We start from the raw sequence: 21,019 nt of genomic DNA, 5'->3' as shown, positions 1-21,019 counted from the left end.
AGGAAACAATCAGGTAAACCATTTAATTCATTTTCATCACAAGTTATCTATTTTACTAGCATTTGAAAATATCAAATCTGATGATTTTAGAGGTTGAATAAAATGTTATGTGCAATATAACACTTTTATTACGTAAATAATACTTTTTTTTTATAAAGATATATACCCCAGATAGAAAAAAAGATGGACAAAACGAAGAGGAAATAGAGATAAAGGAATCTAGTTCTAAAAGAAGGGCACTTGTGACATATTGAAGCCCAGTAGTGTATTTAGGTTTTGTGCTCCCCTAGGCCTGACTAAACTCGTGAGCCACCTAATGTAAATACAACCCACTCTTTTCTGTCAGGGCCACACCCCTTGCTGTTTAAGACCCGCCCTGAAATTTTGAAGTGGGGACACTAGTTCTGAGGGCCTGGGGGAGAATGGATTCCCTTAATTTGCATAGATTTCCTCTGACTTCTTGTTTGGCTATAGGGCAGGAAGTGAAGGGAAATCTCTGCAATGGGACAGGGATGGTGAAAAATAAACTGACAGGGGCTATAACCCTCCCTTGATCTATCCAAAATGAAAAAAACAGTGTTGTCTATAGTTCTACTTTAAGCACACATTTCTGATAATTTTATGGAGAGGACTAAGAGAGGTACAGCAGAAAACATATAGCACAGTGAGGAAGGTTTGTGGTCCAGGCTGATAGGACAGTCAAAATTAGAAGCAGCTTGCATTACACTAACAGTGTAGCACAAGCCGGCGTGGACTCTTTCTGTGCTTCCCCCCCTGCAAAGTGATGCCCTAGGCCTGGGCCTTGTTGGCCTAGGCCATGAAACAGCATTGCTGAAAGTCCCGCTACCGGCTTGCCTTGCTCCTGTCCCACAGACCCACACACAAGGCCCTGATGTGCTCCCTTGCACCATGACATCACACAACGCGCTCAGGCACTGCCTCTGCCACTCGGATGGTCTCAGCATGCGCAGATTCCGAGCTGAGCGTCACAGCCATATTTTTTACTGGCAACCTTTTTCTGTCACTGGCATTTACTGGCAGGAGAAAAGTGAATTCCAAGAGTTGCCACTCTCATGTAGGCTGTATCTGCTTGTACTACAGTGGTGAAAAATGTTGCAAGAGATGTGGTTATTAGCATATTCACTAGTCGATAGCTTGTCAATCAGAATCTGGCCACACCTAGTCCTGTTCATGGCTTTGTGGACTGACAGCACTTCCTCTATTGCTGAAACTCTCCCACTGTGAAGTGCAGTGTCTGCGAGGGGGAACATGTAAGACACAAGTGACGGAGTCAGTAGGTGAAGGAAGCTTTTTGTTTACATTATGGGCCATATGCATCACATAGTAACTGGATTTGGTTTTTGTTTAGACTGTCATACTGGAACCTTCAGTTGTACTCTAACTCCAAAATCCTGTTTTAGCAGTTGTACATTGTTTTTCAAATATGACCGGACAGTACAAAGGGCACAAGAGTTTCATCATACAGTAGAAAGAAAAACTTTAATCTGGCTTGATCTGACACCTTCTGCCCTTGATGCTCCTGGAAGGAAATCAGGGAAGCTTATTTAAATGCTTTCCAGAATTAGCCTCAATGCACTAGGTCAGAAACACTAAGCGGAGCATGCCTTCCAACTGTTATTTTAAGGAGTGTCCTAGCAGAATGCACAGGAACGATTTTATGGGGTTGATAAAGTGTTTCTACAGTCTTCTACATTTTGTACACAGTTTTTTCCAATAGCTGGGGTGTCTACCCCAGTGAACCATACTTATTATGTGCCCAGTGCTCTACTTAAAAAATTATCTTGGTAAACTAACTTTCTTTTTACAAAGTAGGTAATTTTACCATTTATTTTAACCTATGCATAACCACCAGAAACACATAATTAGATTCTGGAGATTGGATTGTGGCATTTAAATTTGAAATACCACTTTTGATTTGAAACTTGAAGAGGGAAGCAACAAGGCATGAAGGTTATTGAACATATTATTGTTACCCATGCATAGATAAGTAAATGAGCCACTCTAGAGATCAGAGTAAGATTTGGTTTTTGTTTAGACTGTCATACTGGAACCTTCAGTTGTACTCTAACTCCAAAATCCTGTTTTAGCAGTTGTACATTGTTTCCAAATATGACCGGACAGTACAAAGGGCACGAGAGTTTCATCATACAGTAGAAAGAAAAACTTTAATCTGGCTTGATCTGACACCTTCTGCCCTTGATGCTCCTGGAAGGATATCCGGGAAGCTTATTTAAAGGCTTTCCAGAATTAGCCTCAATGCACTAGGCCAGAAACACTAAGCGGAGCATGCCTTCCAACTGTTATTTTAAGGAGTGTCCTAGCAGAATGCACAGGAACGATTTTCTGGGGTGGATAAAGTGTTGCTACAGTCTTCTACATTTTGTACACAGTTTTTCCAATAGCTGGGGTGTCTACCCCAGTGAACCATACTTATTATGTGCCCAGTGCTCTACTTTAAAAATTATCTTGGTAAACTAACTTTCTTTTTACAAAGTAGGTAATTTTACCATTTATTTTAACCCATGCATAACCACCAGAAACACATAATTACATTCTGGAGATTGGATTGTGGCATTTAAATTTGAAATACCACTTTTGATTTGAAATTTGAAGAGGGAAGCAACAAGGCATGAAGGTTATTGAACATATCATTGTTACCCATGCATAGATAAGTAAATGAGCCACTCTAGAGATCAGAGTAAAATTCTGCTCCAAGAATGAACAATGACGATCGACTCCTTTCAGCGGTATTCAAAAAATTTCACATATCAGAGCTGCAAATGCAGAGGATCCAAGCCAGAAACTCATACCGGCACTAACAAACAAACCACATCAACTCTGCCAGGTAAGGTGGAACGCAGTGCCAAGTTCCCTGTTAGAAGGATAAATTCACCATATTGCCATTGTCCTATGGACAATACAGAATCTAGGAGGATAAAACTCTCCATCTGTGAACAAAGAAACCCAAACTCCAACACACAAGGTGGTTAGTTAAGCCAATATTTAGATAAAAGAACATCTGTTGTAATTTAGAGAAGAAGCAATCCTGATTAATTAGAAGATTTAAATCAGGTTGCTATAGTGCCAAACATTTTCATGGACAAAAATCCTTCTCTGAAGGATTCCTGAAAATGGAATGGTCTCATATTTTCAAATGAGGAATGTTTAAGGTACAAGAATTGGCATATATATGTTACATCTATCTCATGGCCAAGTTGTGTTTTCAATTGGACACTCTCCAAAACTCCTGACCAAGCAATTCTATGCAAATTAGCAGATTCTCCAAGTCAGACACCAAAACTATTAATCTTGCTGGCCTCATTTCAGGTTCTTTGTGAGGACCATGCTGTGCGTGTACCCTGCCCACATTTACTACTAGCTTATTGGAGCACAGTGTTTTTTTTTTGTTCCTTCCAAACTTGTTGAAAAGAGGGTTCATACCTTCCAGTGCCAGGAAGAGGGTTTTCTAGCACCAAAGGTAACATTGGTGTGCTGTCTCTTGAAAAATATTGCACATACTAAATATCATAAAGTAAACAGTAAATCAGAATTATAAAGTGCAATAAACAAAGTGCAACATGCAAAAAATTAATGATTAATAATAAATAAATACATTTTGGTAACCAAAGCGAAGTTGCCAAAGTGCGAAGTTGCCAACATGGAATGGTCTCATATTTTCAAATGAGGAATGCTTAAGGTACAAGAATTGGCATATATATGTTACATATATCTCATGGCCAAGTTGTGTTTTCATTTGGACACTCTTCAAAACTACTGATCCCCCCGATGCAGCCACCGATGACCACTGTCACCCAGGGCTGGACTGGGACAAAAATTTGGCCCTGGACTTCATCCAGACTGGCCCACTGTTATTCAATAAAATGCTGCCCCCACCCCCTCGAAAAATCCCGCCCACCAAAAGGCCCCTACATCCATTATTGTATATCATGAGAGGGTGAGAGAGAGGGGAATGAGAGAGAGAGGGAGGGTTGAGGGAAAGGGGGTGAGAGGGGGTGGGTGAGAGAGGGGGTGAGTGTAAGAAAAAGAGGGTAAGTGTAAAAGAGAGGGGATGAGTGTAGGACCCCTTTCACACTGAAGCGATTTTCAGGCGCTTTTGGGTTAAAAATAGCGCCTGTAAAGTGCCTGAAAAACTAGCAGTGTTTTACCGTCAATGCCCGCCCCAGTGTAAAAGCAGCCTAAGAGTCAGGGAGTGAATGAGACAGAAGAGGGAGCTGAGAGACAGAGGAGGGGTCTGAGAGACAGAGGAGGGGGCTGAGAGAGAGAGGAGGGGGCTGACAGAGGGGGGGACTGAGAGAACCTCAGTTTAAAAAAACATATATATATTCTTTTTTAAACGGCCCACTGAGCCATCGGCCCACCGGGAAACTCCCTGTAGTCCCTATGGCCAGTCCATCCCTGCTGTCACCTACCGCTGGAGAGCTGGACCACTGCAAAAGTCCAAATCTCATTTTTTTTAACCTTGCAGCAGAAAATACCATATAAAAAAAGAGAACAGCAAATGTGTTACAGTAAGAAATCATGACGACTCAATTGGGCCTTGAATCTAAACTCCAGACACCCAGAATAAAGCATGTGCACAAAAAACAACTCCATGCTAATAAGTGTTCAAAGGATTAAAAAAATTATAAATCACTTGAAAAATTAAGCTTCACATGATAAATTGCAGTTGCTCAAGAGCGCCCTTTTCAACTAGTGTGTCCCAAAATCAACTTCTGCCCAGGGCTACAAAAAGGCATGGACTGGTTCCGGTAAAATGCTTTGACTTCATAATCTTCATTTTTTAAAATTGTCTTGCTTTGCAATTAGACCAGATTTATCCTGTATTTTGACACCTAAAGCTTCCAGCATGCTAAAAATCCATGTAACCAATAATAAAGATAACGCCAGCTAATTCTCCTTAGAGCATATTAGGTACTGAAAGTTTAGAAATGTAAAAAGTCTATAATTATACCAAAAGCAGCTGTTGTTTTTTCAGATATACTCACAAGCTCTGAGTACGGAGGACTATGACGCATAGGATCAGGAACCTCAAGCGTTTACTGCGTGCTGCATTCATGCACCTTATAAAGAACTGATCACTTTTATATTTCTCTACTGTATATATAAAGGAGTTGAACATTACTGTTTTTCTGTGTACATTAGGTGACTCATTCAGAAAGAAGCATTTATTAAACAAATTCATATAAACGCACAATGGCTCCCAAATATAGATTTATTTATGTAAATGAGGGAAGCGTGGGGGCCTAAAGAACACCTGTAAAGAGTAAAATTCAGGCTGCCTTTGATAAAGCTCAACACTGGGTAATAAATATTTTTCTTAAAAAAAAAAAGCATGAGAATCACAAAATTGTACAGAATTGTTTGGCAAGTAAAAACCCAGAGTTTAAAATAGGAAAGTATATTTGGCTGCAATACTTATCACCTCTCGTGCACTGTCACCCAAAGTAAATTCTCTCCACCTGAGGATCTTGACAGACTTCTAGGCTGAATGACGTCCAACATCATTTAAAGTGGTAGTAAACCCTTAGGCCTCGTACACACAACCGTTTTCCTCGACAAAATCCATCAAGAAAAATGCTGGCAGAGCTTTTTTGCCGAGGAAAACGGTCGTGTGTATGTTTTTCGTCGAGAAAACTGTTGTGGATCTCGACGAGAAAAAAAAGAGAACATGTTTACGGAGAATTACGGAAGTAAACAAGAGGACGTCCATGGACGTCCACCCGGCAATTGAGCGCCGCGCTGTAGACGTCTTTTGTCTATAGCGTGGGCGCAAAAAGGTTAAAGTCCAGTTTTTCTAAAGCTTGTCTAAACTGTTAGAAAAAAAAGGGGTAAATAGCTGAAGTTACACTCTGCAGAGCTCAGTGAGGAGAGTTCTGAGAGCTGATTGGAGGGCAGGGATACATCCCCTTCACACAGCAGACAGGAACAGAGCTGAGATTATCAATCAGCTGGAGGCCCCTCCCTGTCAACCTTTCTCTCTTGGTGTCACGAAAACTTGTCAGACGGCAGAGAAATGAGGAAACAGCCAGTTCACACGTGTGCGCTGCAAATTCCGCACCACATCCAAATCGCACACACTGTTCATGCAAACCACTGCAGATGTGTATGTTAAGTTAACAACACCCCTAAACAGGTTCCTGCACGATTTTAGTGCGAATTGAGCACCAAATATTATTATACGGAATAATGGCTCTAATCGCTATGCTGAATAATGGCATGTGATTTCAACAGGAGGGCGGTGCAATTTTTGTTCAAAATCAACCCCGTAGTGCTCTTAATTGAGATTAGTACACTCTATGGAGGTACATGCTTTGCTCATATTTCATGTCTGAGGTTTACATTCACTTTAACCTGTATGAAAACATACCTACTATATTTACTGTATCTGAAGGAGATTGCACAATCAGACTATGACCCATGTGGCCAGCTTAAATCTTCCACCTTCTATTCAAAACATAAAAAGGTCTTAGCTGGTCTTCTACTTTAATGAATAGCCCTGGTGATTTTCAAGTCGTATTATTTCTTGCTGAGCACATAAGAACTTTAAATTGCAAAACCTCTCAGTTGTGACTTATTAAAGAAAGTGCACCATTTGAAGAAAATCAAGACCGAGAAAATGATCCAGGCTAGATTACAGTGATATGAGATCTTTATAACTGTAATTGTCTTTAACCTGTATATTAGGAAGTCGAATATAATATATTTTGGGCTTAAAGTGAAAGGAAATTAGTAAAAAATATCTGATATGTTTATATGGAATACCCAAGCGCTGCTATGTGTGGTGATGAAAATAATAAAAATAGTGTATAAGCAGGACAGCTGCAAATATTCAGAAGTGATTTCACATTTATAATCAATTACAGTGCCTTGAAAAAGTATTCATACCCCTTGACATTTTCCACATTTTGTCATGTTACAACCAAAAACGTAAATGTATTTTATTGGGATTTTATGTGATAGACCAACACAAAGTGACACATAATTGTGAAGTAGAAGGAAAATAATAAATGTTTTTCAAAATGTTTTACAAAAAAATATGTGAAAAGTGTGGTGTGCATTTGTATTCAGCACCCCGGAGTCAATACTTTGTAGAACCCCCTTTCACTGCAATTACAGCTGCAAGTCTTTTTGGGGATGTCTCTACCAGCTTTGCACATCTAGAGAGTGACATTATTGCCCATTCTTCTTTGCAAAAGAGCTCAAGTTCTGTCAGATTGGATGGAGAGCATCTGTGAACAGCAATTTTCAAGTCATACCACAGATTCTCAATTGTATTTGGGTATGAACTTTGACTGGGCCATTCTAAAGCCCCATACACACTATCAGTTTTCCTGACAGTTTTCTCTTCAGGTTTACCAAAACCATCTAATATGAGGTAAAACCTCAAGAGTTTCAATTTGTATGCAATCAGGCAGGCCCTTGCACTACATGGTTTTGGTAAACCTGAAGAGAAAACTGACAGGAAAACTGATAGTGTGTATGGGGCTTAACACATAAATATGCTTTGATCTAAACCATTTCATTGTATCTCTGGCTGTGTATGTATCCTGTCCTGCTGGAAGGTGAACCTCTGCCCCAGTCTCAAGTCCTTTGCAGACTCTAAGGCTGCGTACACACGGTCGGTCCAAACCGATGAGAATGGTCCGACGGACCATTGCGCCGTCCTATCTTAGATTGCAATTTTTCGGATGGCCGCTAGGTGGTGCTTCCATTGCGGCCGGCGTAGATTATGTAAATGAGCTTGTACGCCGATTCACGAACGTACGTACCTATGAGGTGGAATAACAATGTTAAAGTATGGCCGTCGTTCCCGCCGCGAGGTTCGAATTTTTTAAGTCGTTTGCGTAAGTCGTCCGCGAATCGGGAGTTACGTCGTTTACGTCCACGTCGAAATCAATAGGCCCGTACGGCTTACTTAGCCGCAATGCGCACTGGGCAATGTAGGCCCCCGGCGCATGCGCAGTAGCGAAAAACGTAAGAAACGTGAGGTCAAGCCTCATTGCCATACAACACGCCCCCCTCCAACCAATTTGAATTAGGCGCCCTTACGCCCGCCGCGATTACACTACGCCGCCCTAAGTAAGGAGGTAAGTGCTTTGAGAATCATGTACTTGCCTCTCTTACTTAAGGCGGCGTAGTGTAAACACGCTAGGCTACGCCGTCTTAACATTGCACGGCCGTACCTGAATCTACCTAATAGTGTTTTACTTTTAGGCCAAAAAGTTAAATTTAAGGCTCATCTGACCAGAGCACCTTCTTCCACATGTTTGCTGTGTCTGCCACATGGCTTCGCAAACTGCAAACAGGATGGCTTCTTTCAAATGGCTTTCTTCTTGCCACTCCTCCGTAAAGGCCAGATTTGTGAAGTGCACGACTAATAGTTGTCCTGTGGACAGATTCTTCCACCTGTGGATTTCCTCTAGAGTTACCATGGGCCTCTTGGCTGCTTCTCTGATTAACGCTCTCCTTGCCCAGCCTGTATATTTCCTTTTTAGGTGACTTCTGAAGGCAATTAGTTCCACTAGATTTTAGTTAGGAGTATCAGTAGAAAGGGGGCTGAATACAACTGTACACCACACTTTTCAGATATTTATTTGTAAAAAAAAAGAAAACCATTTATAATTTTCCCTCCACTTCACAATTATGTTCCACATTTTGTTGGTCTATAACATAAAATCCCAATAAAATCCATGTACTTTTTTGGATGTAACATGACAAAATGTAGAAAATTTTAAGAGATATGAATACTTTTTCAAGGCACTGTATTTATTGAATTAGCGCATTATTATTCTTTTACCTAATATCTGATATGTTGACTACCCTGGTTCCACTGGGCTCTGATGGAAAAATGGGCCCAGCAACAATAATGACTGTTTTTATAGCTTTTAGAGCTATAGTAAACTTCCACTTAAAGTGATTGTAAAGTCCTGTTTTAAAAAAAAAAAAATACCAAACATGTTATACGTACCTCCTCTGGGCAGTGGTTTTGCACAGAGCAGCCCAGATCCTCCTCTTCTGGGATCCTTCTTTGGTGCTCCTGGTCTCTCCCTCCTGTTCAGTGCCCCCACAGCAAGCAGCTTGCTATGGGGGCACCTGAGCCGAACCACAGCTCCCTGTGGCCAGTTAGACACTCAGCCTGGCCCTGTCCCCTTTCTCTCCTCATTGGCTGACTGACTTTGATTGACAGCAGCGGGAGCCGATAGCGCCACGCTGTTGTCACAGCCAAAGAATAGGGGAGTCCAGGGTAGCCGAGACACTCCTGCAACATCGCTGGATCTAGATGGGGCTCAGGTAAGTATTAGAGAGGCTGAAGGGGGCTGTTGCACACAGAAGGCTTTTTATCTTAATGAACAGAATGCATTAAGATAAAAAAACCTTCTGCCTTTACAACCACCTACAGTTAGGCTTATAATAAGGCTTACCTGTAGGTACAGTGAATATCTCCTAAACGTAAGCTGTTCAGGAAATATTTACATCGCTCCAGTCAATGATACCATTGCCCATGCAGAGTATGCTCTGCAATCAAAGCACCATTGATGGTGCCCTGAATGCAAAGAGCACTGTGCTGTGATTCCCAACTCACTCCCATGTACATTTGCAGAGGTGACGACATTGTCTCCCGCCCATCCAAACAGCTGGAGAGTGTGAGCCCAGAAGAAGACTGGGTGAAAATGGAAGCGCTGGGAGCGTTGACAGCGACAGTTGGAGGGCCCCGTTTAAAAGGTAAGTCTGCCATAATGTGCTAGTATGCAATATATACTAGCATACTATGGCAATACCGGTATCCGTATCAGTGCAACACTAGTATGAACCCAATCTGAGAGTAGCTCAGGGCAGTTGCTGGTGTTTTTTGCTGGAGACTGCATCCCATGTGAGGGGGATTCCTTGCCTAAGGACTGGGAAAGACAGGACAGCTACAAGAGTCTGGGAGACTAAAGCTCCCAGAAGAAGTGGCTGGAGGGAGCCTGGAAGGTTTCTTGAACATGAAAATGAGGTCACTGTACTCCAACGGCCTCCACAGTTACCAGATCAATCCAATTAAGCATCTTTGGGATGTGGTGGAATGGGAGATTCGTATCATGGATGTGCAGCTGACAAATCTGCAGCAACTGTGTAATGCTATCATGTCAATATGGACCAAAATCTCTGAGGAACGTTTCCAACACCTTGCTGAGTCTATGCCATGAAGAATTAAGGCAGTTCTGAAGGCCAAAGGGGGTCCACCACGATACTAGCAAGGTGCACCTAATAAAGTGGCTAGTGAGTGTATATCACTGATGATAAATACATTTACTTACTTCCTTGTATCCAAACACTATCCGGCCATCGTTGATTATGGTGGCTTGAAAAGTGAAGCTCCCAAGGCTGTAGTTATCTTGCAAGTGAACGTGATCCCACTGAACTACTAGTGCAGTACCTGAAAAATAAAAACAAGCTATAAGAAAAAGCCTGGTACGTATGTCAATCCAAAAAAATGTGGGGAAAAAAATTGCGCTAGTTAGAGAAATTTAGACCATGTAGCAGCCAGCACACAAACAAACAAAGTCAAGTATAAACAGAAAACAATAAGTGCAGCGCTAAAGTTGATATTGAGTGGAAAAATGTTGCCAAAATCACATATCATTGGAAGTGAGAACAACAGAGGACTGTGAGGAATGTGAATGTGAATTCACTCAGCATGGGGGCAATGCTTGTAATGAGTCCATGTGTGTATAACCTAACAGGTGAATGGAAACACCGACCAGGTGCAATGAACAATGAAAAGTTCAATGAACAAATGGAAACAGTTCATAGGTATGCTTCCCAGTGGAAGGATAAAACACTTCAAACGTAATGCTGGTTCAGATAAAGAAAGTAGCAGTCATGGCTTGTCTGTAACAATCTTCAGAAAATCATAAAGAGGATGGATACTCTTACCAGCTACGGTGGACTTGCATGTTAGTACTAACATCAAGTCGGATACAGCATGGTGGTCACAGCGGACCCTGGGCTCTGTACGGATGGATCTGTGGGATGGTCTCTCCAACTGGAACGATGGAACCGATCTTGTCAGATACCTCTCTCAGGAACAGAAACCCAAATGGACAGGGCTGATGACTCATGGATCAACACAGCATGTGTGGAAAGGAAAAAAAATGCTCCAATGGTGCAGGTCAAAAAAAACCGTGAAGGCTTTATTTGTAAAAAAATTAAACAATAAAATCACGTGAATAGTTATAAAAGGCAGTATGGGGTACTAAGCATGTTACCCGACTAGTTTCGGCTCTAAGCCATCAACAGGGGCATGTATCTGTACCCCCACACTGCTAAATTTATATGTACCAAACAATCCAAAGCTCCTCCCCAGGGAGGGAGGAGACAGGAAGTTAAACAATCATGGTAATGCATGGCATAAGCTGATGCGTATTTTACATATGCAAAACATGTCATACAAGTATACATCATAAAACCATTAAATAAAAATGCACATATGTAGCACAAAAATATAAAAAATGGCTTGCAGAGGGTAAAATTTGACTTATACCAACTATTTGTGTAGCAAACCGTTTATCACAGTATATGTTAAAACATGTCAATGCTGAGTGTCCAACTGGAAGCTGCAATCCGCCGCCAGCCATAACACATCACCCCTTCTGGAAGAAGCACACACTCTCCAGCACCAACATATATAAAAAAACGCACAGAAGCCCAGAACTTGAGCTAACACAATACACAGCTCCTGGAAATCAATCCGGAGCGTGTATCAGTGTACAGGGGACACCCTACATGATTGGAGGACAACGGAGAAGGCTAGGGGGCGGGGCCGGTGACGCGAACCGATAAACATCCAATCGCTGTCATCAGCCACAGCGGCGCCCCCAGGTCAGGTCCGTATACTGAAGACTAATGGAGGGGGAGGGCCCCAAATCGCAACCTATTAACAGAGAGGATCGTCGATGACTGACAAGCATCAGCGATCCGACGTGAGGTGCAGAGAAAGGGCGCGGTGACGACGAATCGACAGCACGGCCGCCCACTGAACTACCGCCGACACCACGTGCGCTCGTCATGTGACATAAACACCATCAGTCTAGGGAAATGAACAAAAGCTCCGGACGTACAGCGAATTACGTGATAACGTCATAATCGGAGAGCCAATCAAATGGGTGTATCAACAGCCGAGGGCTAATAGAGACAATTCAGCTCTGGGGGACACTCGAAGGGTAGGATGGCAAAACATTGATGCAAGAAACAAAAAATGGTTTGAAAATAATCTGTGTCAGTAGACATCCAAATAAACACAGTGAGAGTGCCTTGATGGAATCATATTTGATGGTGAAACTTTATATTAGATATTCGGTGCACATCAGAATAGGACATGGATGTCACAACAGCCCAATGAATGGACGCACGTCAAAAATAATTTGTGTCAGTGGGCATCCAAATAAAAACAATGAAAGTGCCTAGATGGACTACATGTTTAATGGTGAAACTTAATATTAGATATTCAGTGCACACCAGAATCAGACATGGACGTCACAAAGGCCCAATGGAGGGACGCATGTCGAAACCGGGGGGCACTGAAATCTGTGGCTTTTGAGATAACCTTTTCAAAAAAAGGAGAAACATGACACTTAGGAGCTCACGCCCGGTTGATGAAACAGTTGACATCCCAGTCAACGTTCATGCCGTGGGGCGTGTAGCTCCTAAGTTCATGTATCCAAAAGGTCTCTAAGCGGGAGACCCCCCTCACACAGGAGTCACCCCGCCAATGAGGCACAAATTTATCGATAACTTGGAAAGAGGTACCCCTAGGATCTTTCGCATGGCATTCCAAGTAGTGTCTTGAGACTGTGTGCTTGGGGCAGCCCTTCCTAATCTTACCCAAATGCTCATTCACTCGAATGGCAAAGTTGCGAATGGTTCGGCCCACGTATTGCAACTTGCAGGGACATGTAATCAGGTACACTATATAGCTAGTGAAACATGTAGTAAAATGCTTCATCTGATACGTGCGGTTGGTTACAGTGGAAACAAAAGTATCCGTCCTCCGTCGGCCCAAAACATTGACAATGCATGGGTTGCACTTCCGACAGGGATGGTAACCTTTAGTTTCTGGAAAAAATACAACTTTTTTTGGTGGATCTATGACATTGGGTGCAATTTCACTTTGTACGGATTTTGCTCCCCTGAAAATTACACCTGCCCCACGCATGGGAGAGACATATGAAGCCCATTATGACTTCCGCCCATACCCTCACTACTATGGGGATGGCGAAGACCACCCTAGAGGTTCTCATGATGGGTGGTATGAGGAACCGGGTTTTCCCAGACCACAGGGCTTCCACCCTCCCACTTATCACATACCTCGCAGCCAAAGACCAAACGAGGTATCAGAGGTGGCTGGCGTGTTCAGCGCCAAAAAAAGAAAAATCTCAGAGGCATAGGTCTATTTAACCTCAGTTCAGTTACCCTTTCTGAAGATGAACAAACTGTCCTTGACAAGGGTCTGAAATTTGTTCCTCCCAGGAAGCTCAATGGTTTTTCCACTTTCATCGATGTGCAAAAATTTATTCGTAAATTGAATATACAGAGACACTTTTTATCCCAATCTATGTCCACCCAACAGGGTGGAACTTTGACGTCGTCAGCCATTCCCCCCCCCGTCATATTCAACTCTACCTCACATGCAGTGACCACACACTCTGTCACTTCTAACTCTACCTTGAATGTAGCGACCATACACTCTGGCTTGTCCAATCCCTCTTTATTCAACCCTGCGGCTAACACAGCCCACTCTGTCAACGTGTTCCGCAGTTTGGTTTTGAACGATTTAGACAAGCTACCCAAAAAGAGAATCCATCAAGATCCTACTATACAAGCGGGTCTACAGACCCTCTGTGCCAAGAAAAATATCATCATTCGCCCAGCCGACAAAGGCGGGGGAATGGTGATATTGGACAAAGAAGCGTACCTCCAGGAGATGAATAGATTGCTGGGTGACAACACCACATATATCATCCTCCCTGGAGATCCCACCTCCAAATACAAAAAGGCCTTAACAGCCTTAATTAAAGAAGGTTCAGCCCTCAACATCCTAAACAAAAAGGAAGCAGAATACCTAGTCCCTTTGGCACCGCGTATTCCGGTCATCTATTACCTGCCGAAGGTCCATAAGGACGTTGTCAATCCCCCTGGGCGACCCATCGTCAGCGGGATTGACTCAGTGACATCGCGTATCGGCAGGTATATAGATTTCTATCTTCAGCCTCTTGTAAAATCGGTTCCCTCATATCTGAGGGATACTAAGGACACTATTAAATTACTTGAGTCTGTCCATTATGAGGGTGAAATATTGTTGGTGACGGCTGACGTTTCCGCCTTATATACATGTATTTCCCATCAATTGGGCCTGGCCGCGGTGGAACTGTTCCTTACACGTAACTCTTCCCTTTCTGTGATCCAGAGGAACTTTGTTATGGAGTTACTGAACTTCGCCACAAAGCACAACTACTTCTGGTTTCAGGGGCAGTTTTTTTCCCAAGTCAAAGGCGTGGCGATGGGGGCCAAATATGCCCCCAGCCTCGCCAATCTTTTCATGGCCCAGTGGGAGGAGGATGTCGTCGATACCCTACGTAGACCTAGACCCGAACTGGTTCTCTGGGCGCGTTATATCGACGACATCCTCCTCCTTTGGAAGGGCACGAGGGAGTCTCTTGACTCCTTCATGTCCTTCCTTAATGACAACGATCGTGGTATCGTTTTGTCATACGAAGCCAGTTCCACCTCGATCCACTTTTTAGATCTAGAGATCTTGGCAATTGATGGTCACTTCGAGTTTAAGACTTACTTTAAGCCAACTGACCGGAATGGCTATATTCCGGTCGATAGCTGCCACTACCATCAATGGCTGCGATCTGTCCCTCAGGGTCAATTCCTTCGTATGAAGAGAAATTGTACCAGGAGGGAAGATTTTGATTCTCAGTGCCAGATTTTAAAAAAGAGATTCTTGGATAAAGGATACAGAACTCATGATTTGGACGAGGCTATTAACACTGTTTCTAACCTTGAAAGGTCTTCTTTGCTTATGGACAAACCCAAGAAAGATAGGGACGATAGGTTTAAATGGTCCTTCTTCACTGATTTTTCTGTACAACATAATGACATAAAGAAAATACTCAATAGACACTGGAAGGTCCTCCGTAGTGACAAGATTCTAGGACCCTCCTTACCTGAAAGGGCAGGTGTAATTTTCAGGGGAGCAAAATCCGTACAAAGTGAAATTGCACCCAATGTCATAGATCCACCAAAAAAAGTTGTATTTTTTCCAGAAACTAAAGGTTACCATCCCTGTCGGAAGTGCAACCCATGCATTGTCAATGTTTTGGGCCGACGGAGGACGGATACTTTTGTTTCCACTGTAACCAACCGCACGTATCAGATGAAGCATTTTACTACATGTTTCACTAGCTATATAGTGTACCTGATTACATGTCCCTGCAAGTTGCAATACGTGGGCCGAACCATTCGCAACTTTGCCATTCGAGTGAATGAGCATTTGGGTAAGATTAGGAAGGGCTGCCCCAAGCACACAGTCTCCAGACACTACTTGGAATGCCATGCGAAAGATCCTAGGGGTACCTCTTTCCAAGTTATCGATAAATTTGTGCCTCATTGGCGGGGTGACTCCTGTGTGAGGGGGGTCTCCCGCTTAGAGACCTTTTGGATACATGAACTTAGGAGCTACACGCCCCACGGCATGAACGTTGACTGGGATGTCAACTGTTTCATCAACCGGGCGTGAGCTCCTAAGTGTCATGTTTCTCCTTTTTTTGAAAAGGTTATCTCAAAAGCCACAGATTTCAGTGCCCCCCGGTTTCGACATGCGTCCCTCCATTGGGCCTTTGTGACGTCCATGTCTGATTCTGGTGTGCACTGAATATCTAATATTAAGTTTCACCATTAAACATGTAGTCCATCTAGGCACTTTCATTGTTTTTATTTGGATGCCCACTGACACAAATTATTTTTGACGTGCGTCCATTCATTGGGCTGTTGTGACATCCATGTCCTATTCTGATGTGCACCGAATATCTAATATAAAGTTTCACCATCAAATATGATTCCATCAAGGCACTCTCACTGTGTTTATTTGGATGTCTACTGACACAGATTATTTTCAAACCATTTTTTGTTTCTTGCATCAATGTTTTGCCATCCTACCCTTCGAGTGTCCCCCAGAGCTGAATTGTCTCTATTAGCCCTCGGCTGTTGATACACCCATTTGATTGGCTCTCCGATTATGACGTTATCACGTAATTCGCTGTACGTCCGGAGCTTTTGTTCATTTCCCTAGACTGATGGTGTTTATGTCACATGACGAGCGCACGTGGTGTCGGCGGTAGTTCAGTGGGCGGCTGTGCTGTCGATTCGTCGTCACCGCGCCCGTTCTCTGCACCTCACGTCGGATCGCTGATGCTTGTCAGTCATCGACGATCCTCTCTGTTAATAGGTTGCGATTTGGGGCCCTCCCCCTCCATTAGTCTTCAGTATACGGACCTGACCTGGGGGCGCCGCTGTGGCTGATGACAGCGATTGGATGTTTATCGGTTCGCGTCACCGCCCCCGCCCCCTAGCCTTCTCCGTTGTCCTCCAATCATGTAGGGTGTCCCCTGTACACTGATACACGCTCCGGATTGATTTCCAGGAGCTGTGTATTGTGTTAGCTCAAGTTCTGGGCTTCTGTGCGTTTTTTTATATATGTTGGTGCTGGAGAGTGTGTGCTTCTTCCAGAAGGGGTGATGTGTTATGGCTGGCGGCGGATTGCAGCTTCCAGTTGGACACTCAGCATTGACATGTTTTAACATATACTGTGATAAACGGTTTGCTACACAAATAGTTGGTATAAGTCAAATTTTACCCTCTGCAAGCCATTTTTTATATTTTTGTGCTACATATGTGCATTTTTATTTAATGGTTTTATGATGTATACTTGTATGACATGTTTTGCATATGTAAAATACGCATCAGCTTATGCCATGCATTACCATGATTGTTTAACTTCCTGTCTCCTCCCTCCCTGGGGAGGAGCTTTGGATTGTTTGGTACATATAAATTTAGCAGTGTGGGGGTACAGATACATGCCCCTGTTGATGGCTTAGAGCCGAAACTAGTCGGGTAACATGCTTAGTACCCCATACTGCCTTTTATAACTATTCACGTGATTTTATTGTTTAATTTTTTTACAAATAAAGCCTTCACGGTTTTTTTTGACCTGCACCATTGGAGCATTTTTTTTCCTTTCCACACATGCTGTGTTGATCCATGAGTCATCAGCCCTGTCCATTTGGGTTTCTGTTCCTGAGAGAGGTATCTGACAAGATCGGTTCCATCGTTCCAGTTGGAGAGACCATCCCACAGATCCATCCGTACAGAGCCCAGGGTCCGCTGTGACCACCATGCTGTATCCGACTTGATGTTAGTACTAACATGCAAGTCCACCGTAGCTGGTAAGAGTATCCATCCTCTTTATGATTTTCTGAAGATTGTTACAGACAAGCCATGACTGCTACTTTCTTTATCTGAACCAGCATTACGTTTGAAGTGTTTTATCCTTCCACTGGGAAGCATACCTATGAACTGTTTCCATTTGTTCATTGAACTTTTCATTGTTCATTGCACCTGGTCGGTGTTTCCATTCACCTGTTAGGTTATACACACATGGACTCATTACAAGCATTGCCCCCATGCTGAGTGAATTCCCATTCACATTCCTCACAGTCCTCTGTTGTTCTCACTTCCAATGATATGTGATTTTGGCAACATTTTTCCACTCAATATCAACTTTAGCGCTGCACTTATTGTTTTCTGTTTCTACGTATGTCAATCCATCAGTTAAAGTTGAAATAAAAACTTATAACAAAATTTGTGCTTCAATGTGGTGTTGCCAACCGGCCAGATTGAAACTTACTGACACAACACTCATATTTTACAGCCACATTTTTACTGGCATTTCTAAAAAGTTACAAATTTATAGCTGGATTCAGGTAGGCGGCGCATGCTTGCGGCGGAGTAGCGTATCGTATTTACACTACGCCGCCGTAAGTTAGCAAGGCAAGTACTGTATTCACAAAGTACTTGCCTGCTAAGTTACGGCGGCGTAGCGTAAATGCGGCGGGCGTAAGCGTGCCTAATTCAAATTAGGCTGAGGGGGCGTGTTTTATGTTAATATGGGTTGACCTGACGTGATTGACGTTTTTTAGGAACGACGCATGCGCCGTCCATGTACATATCCCAGTGTGCATTGCGGCAAAGTACGCTGCAAGGACCTATTGGTTTCAACGTGGACGTAAATTACGTCCAGCCCTATTCACGGACGACTTACGCAAACGATGTAAAATTTTCAAATTTCGACGCGGGAACGACGGCCATACTTAACATTACTAGTCCAGCTATTTGATGGAATAACTATACGCCTGAAAATGCCTTACGTAAACGGCGTATCTGTACTGCGACGGCCGGGCGTACGTTTGTGAATAGGCGTATCTAGTGATTTACATATTCTACGCCAAACTCAATGGAAGCGCCACCTAGCGGCCAGCCTAAAAATTACACTTTAAGATACGACGGTGTAAGACACTTACGCCTCTCGTATCTTAGCCTAATTTAGGCGTATCTGGTTACCAGAATACGCTTAAATTTGCGTCGGCGCAGATTCAGACTTAGGCTGGCGTATCTACTGATACGTCAGCCTAAGTCTTTCTGAATCTGCCTATTACAGTTTTAAGTGCAAATGTCAGTTTTAAGCTATAAACAAATACAATATGCAATTAGCAATGTGATTTAAGCAAAAAACATATTTCTTATTTTATTTTCAATATACTGTAGTAAGTAAGTAGCTCAGGGACAGGACTCAGGAGGGCAAGAATGGGTGACACACACACACACATGAAATTGACTCCTACAGTGACACCAACAGCAACACAGATAATGATGACACTTCACCGACACGTCCCCTCCTGAGTCACAGAGACACTATCTCTTCATGCTAGGTGGTCCCTTCAGTCCACTCCAGTCCAAACAGCACTGACAGTCCCACTCCCGGCTTGCCTTGCTCCTGTTACGTAGACCCACACACAAGGCTCTGGCGTCAACCGAACACACTTTAACAGGCACTCGAATGGTCTCGGCTGGCTCCAGACTGGAACTGCGCATGTGCATGTGCAGTTCCGAGCCAAGGGTGACAGCCATATTTTTAACTCGCAACCCTCCTGTCACTGGCATTTACTGGCAGGAGAAATATGCCAGATTTTTACTGTCTGCTAGTAATAATAATAATGATAGTTGGCAACACTGCTCCAATGGTGAAACCTGCTCCTCTGACTAATGTTTGAGGTTTCAGTATTTTTTTCACTTGGATGTTATAAGTTGCAAACGTTGTTGTAAATACAGCTCTATTTGACCATTATTAAACGTGAAGGTGAAAGAAAATTCCAAATGGACACAAGAACAAGCACAGAATAGAAATCTACCCGTGGGGAAACTAGTTGTGGTGACAACCAGGGATTCCTTCACTTTAGATGGATTTCTATTCAATTGCTGATGTAGCTGTGGGACAGGAAGTTAAGAGAAATATCAAGAATGGAACACAGATGGGAAAAAAAACCTGACAAATAATAACCTTCCCCAATTTACCTACTGAAACTGATACTAGAAGAACTAAAGAAAGAAAAAACACGCTGGCTGTTTTTATATGACTTTTTTTTACTAACAATTAAAATAAACCTGGACTCCATTTGGTTTTGGTCTGATACCCCTTTCTTTATTTCTATGCTTTGAGGTTTTGTTTGGTGTCTACTGAGGGAAACCATGCTGTGTGGGAGCCATCTCGCCTAAGCTATTAAGCTTGCTTGACATTTTCCTTCATCTGACTACATGTGCAAGTCTAGAAGTTAGACTTGCACATGTAATCAACTCATTCACATAAAAAATTGTTAACATAAAGGCCATGTACTCAGGAGGGGACTAAACATGGGGGCATTTGCCCCACATCCCTGTACCAATAAGATGACCTTTATTAAGCTGAGCACAATGCAAAATAATATTTATAATAAGGGATTACGGAATCGACCCAAGAGCTTCGAGGTTCACTTTGGATTGGATTTTTTTTTCAGATGCATTTGCAATCTTTGTATTTTAAATGACATGTAATTAACCCCATCACAATGGAATGACCCCAGAACATCAGACATACTGGCATTGATGTAACTAGAAATCCCCGTAAAATAATTCTATTGGTGTCCCCACTTTGGTCAAGCTGCTTTTGTCACCCCCGATCTACAGCACCCCTTTGAGTATCCATACTAACTGACAAGTGTGAAATGACTGTATGCTTAGATTTGTAACAGATATCAAAACAGCTGTCAATGCAGTTGGCATGGGTGGAAGTGTCATCTGAACTCAGAAAGGGGCCTCTGAGATCCTGGGACTCAATACAGTCAAGGACCACCCTTGCCTATAATGGGTCCCAGGACCACAGAGGTTAGACATTGACCAAATCACTTCAATTAAATGAAAGTCCCAGCCTCTGGACTCTAGACTTGCTCTACATGCAGCTCTGTCCATTGATATCAGCATACTTTGAGGGATGGATGAAGGAAACTGTACAACAAAAGAAAAGCTGACGTTTCGCACTATGCCTTAGTGCTTCTTCATAAGCTTCAAGCTATGAAGAAGCACTAAGGCATAGTGCGAAACGTCAGCTTTTCTTTTGTTGTGCTGTTTTTTGCTGTGGCATGTATTTTGTGATTTTTAATTAAAGGAGGAGTTTTTTTGGAGTGCGGCTGTCCCAGCTTTTTTCCTTCATCCTAACCTGCATTTTGATTGCACTGCCTGCACCCTTGGCTCGGACCACAGGAATCAGATTACCTGGTTCTCTTTGAGCGGTTACCCACTCTCTCACCAACAAGATGTGCTGAGCTGGGGGCCTTGAGTTAAG

At 42.9% G+C, this 21,019-nt stretch overlaps 1 protein-coding gene across 1 annotated transcript in view; it reads right to left on the bottom strand.

Moving 5' to 3' along the window:
- PLXDC2 (plexin domain containing 2) overlaps positions 1-21,019 on the bottom strand; it is a 696,254-nt gene that overhangs the window by 190,533 nt on the left and 484,702 nt on the right. Inside the window, exon 6 of the mRNA XM_040352492.1 lies at positions 10,341-10,459. Within this exon, the coding sequence (XP_040208426.1) occupies positions 10,341-10,459 (119 nt within the window). The remainder of the gene's footprint in view (positions 1-10,340; positions 10,460-21,019) is intronic.

This window comes from Rana temporaria, chromosome 5, assembly GCF_905171775.1.
Source record: "Rana temporaria chromosome 5, aRanTem1.1, whole genome shotgun sequence".
Taxonomy (NCBI): domain Eukaryota; kingdom Metazoa; phylum Chordata; class Amphibia; order Anura; family Ranidae; genus Rana; species Rana temporaria.
The sequence above is the reverse complement of the archived record's forward strand: the minus strand, read 5'-3'. Positions and strand labels throughout refer to the sequence as shown.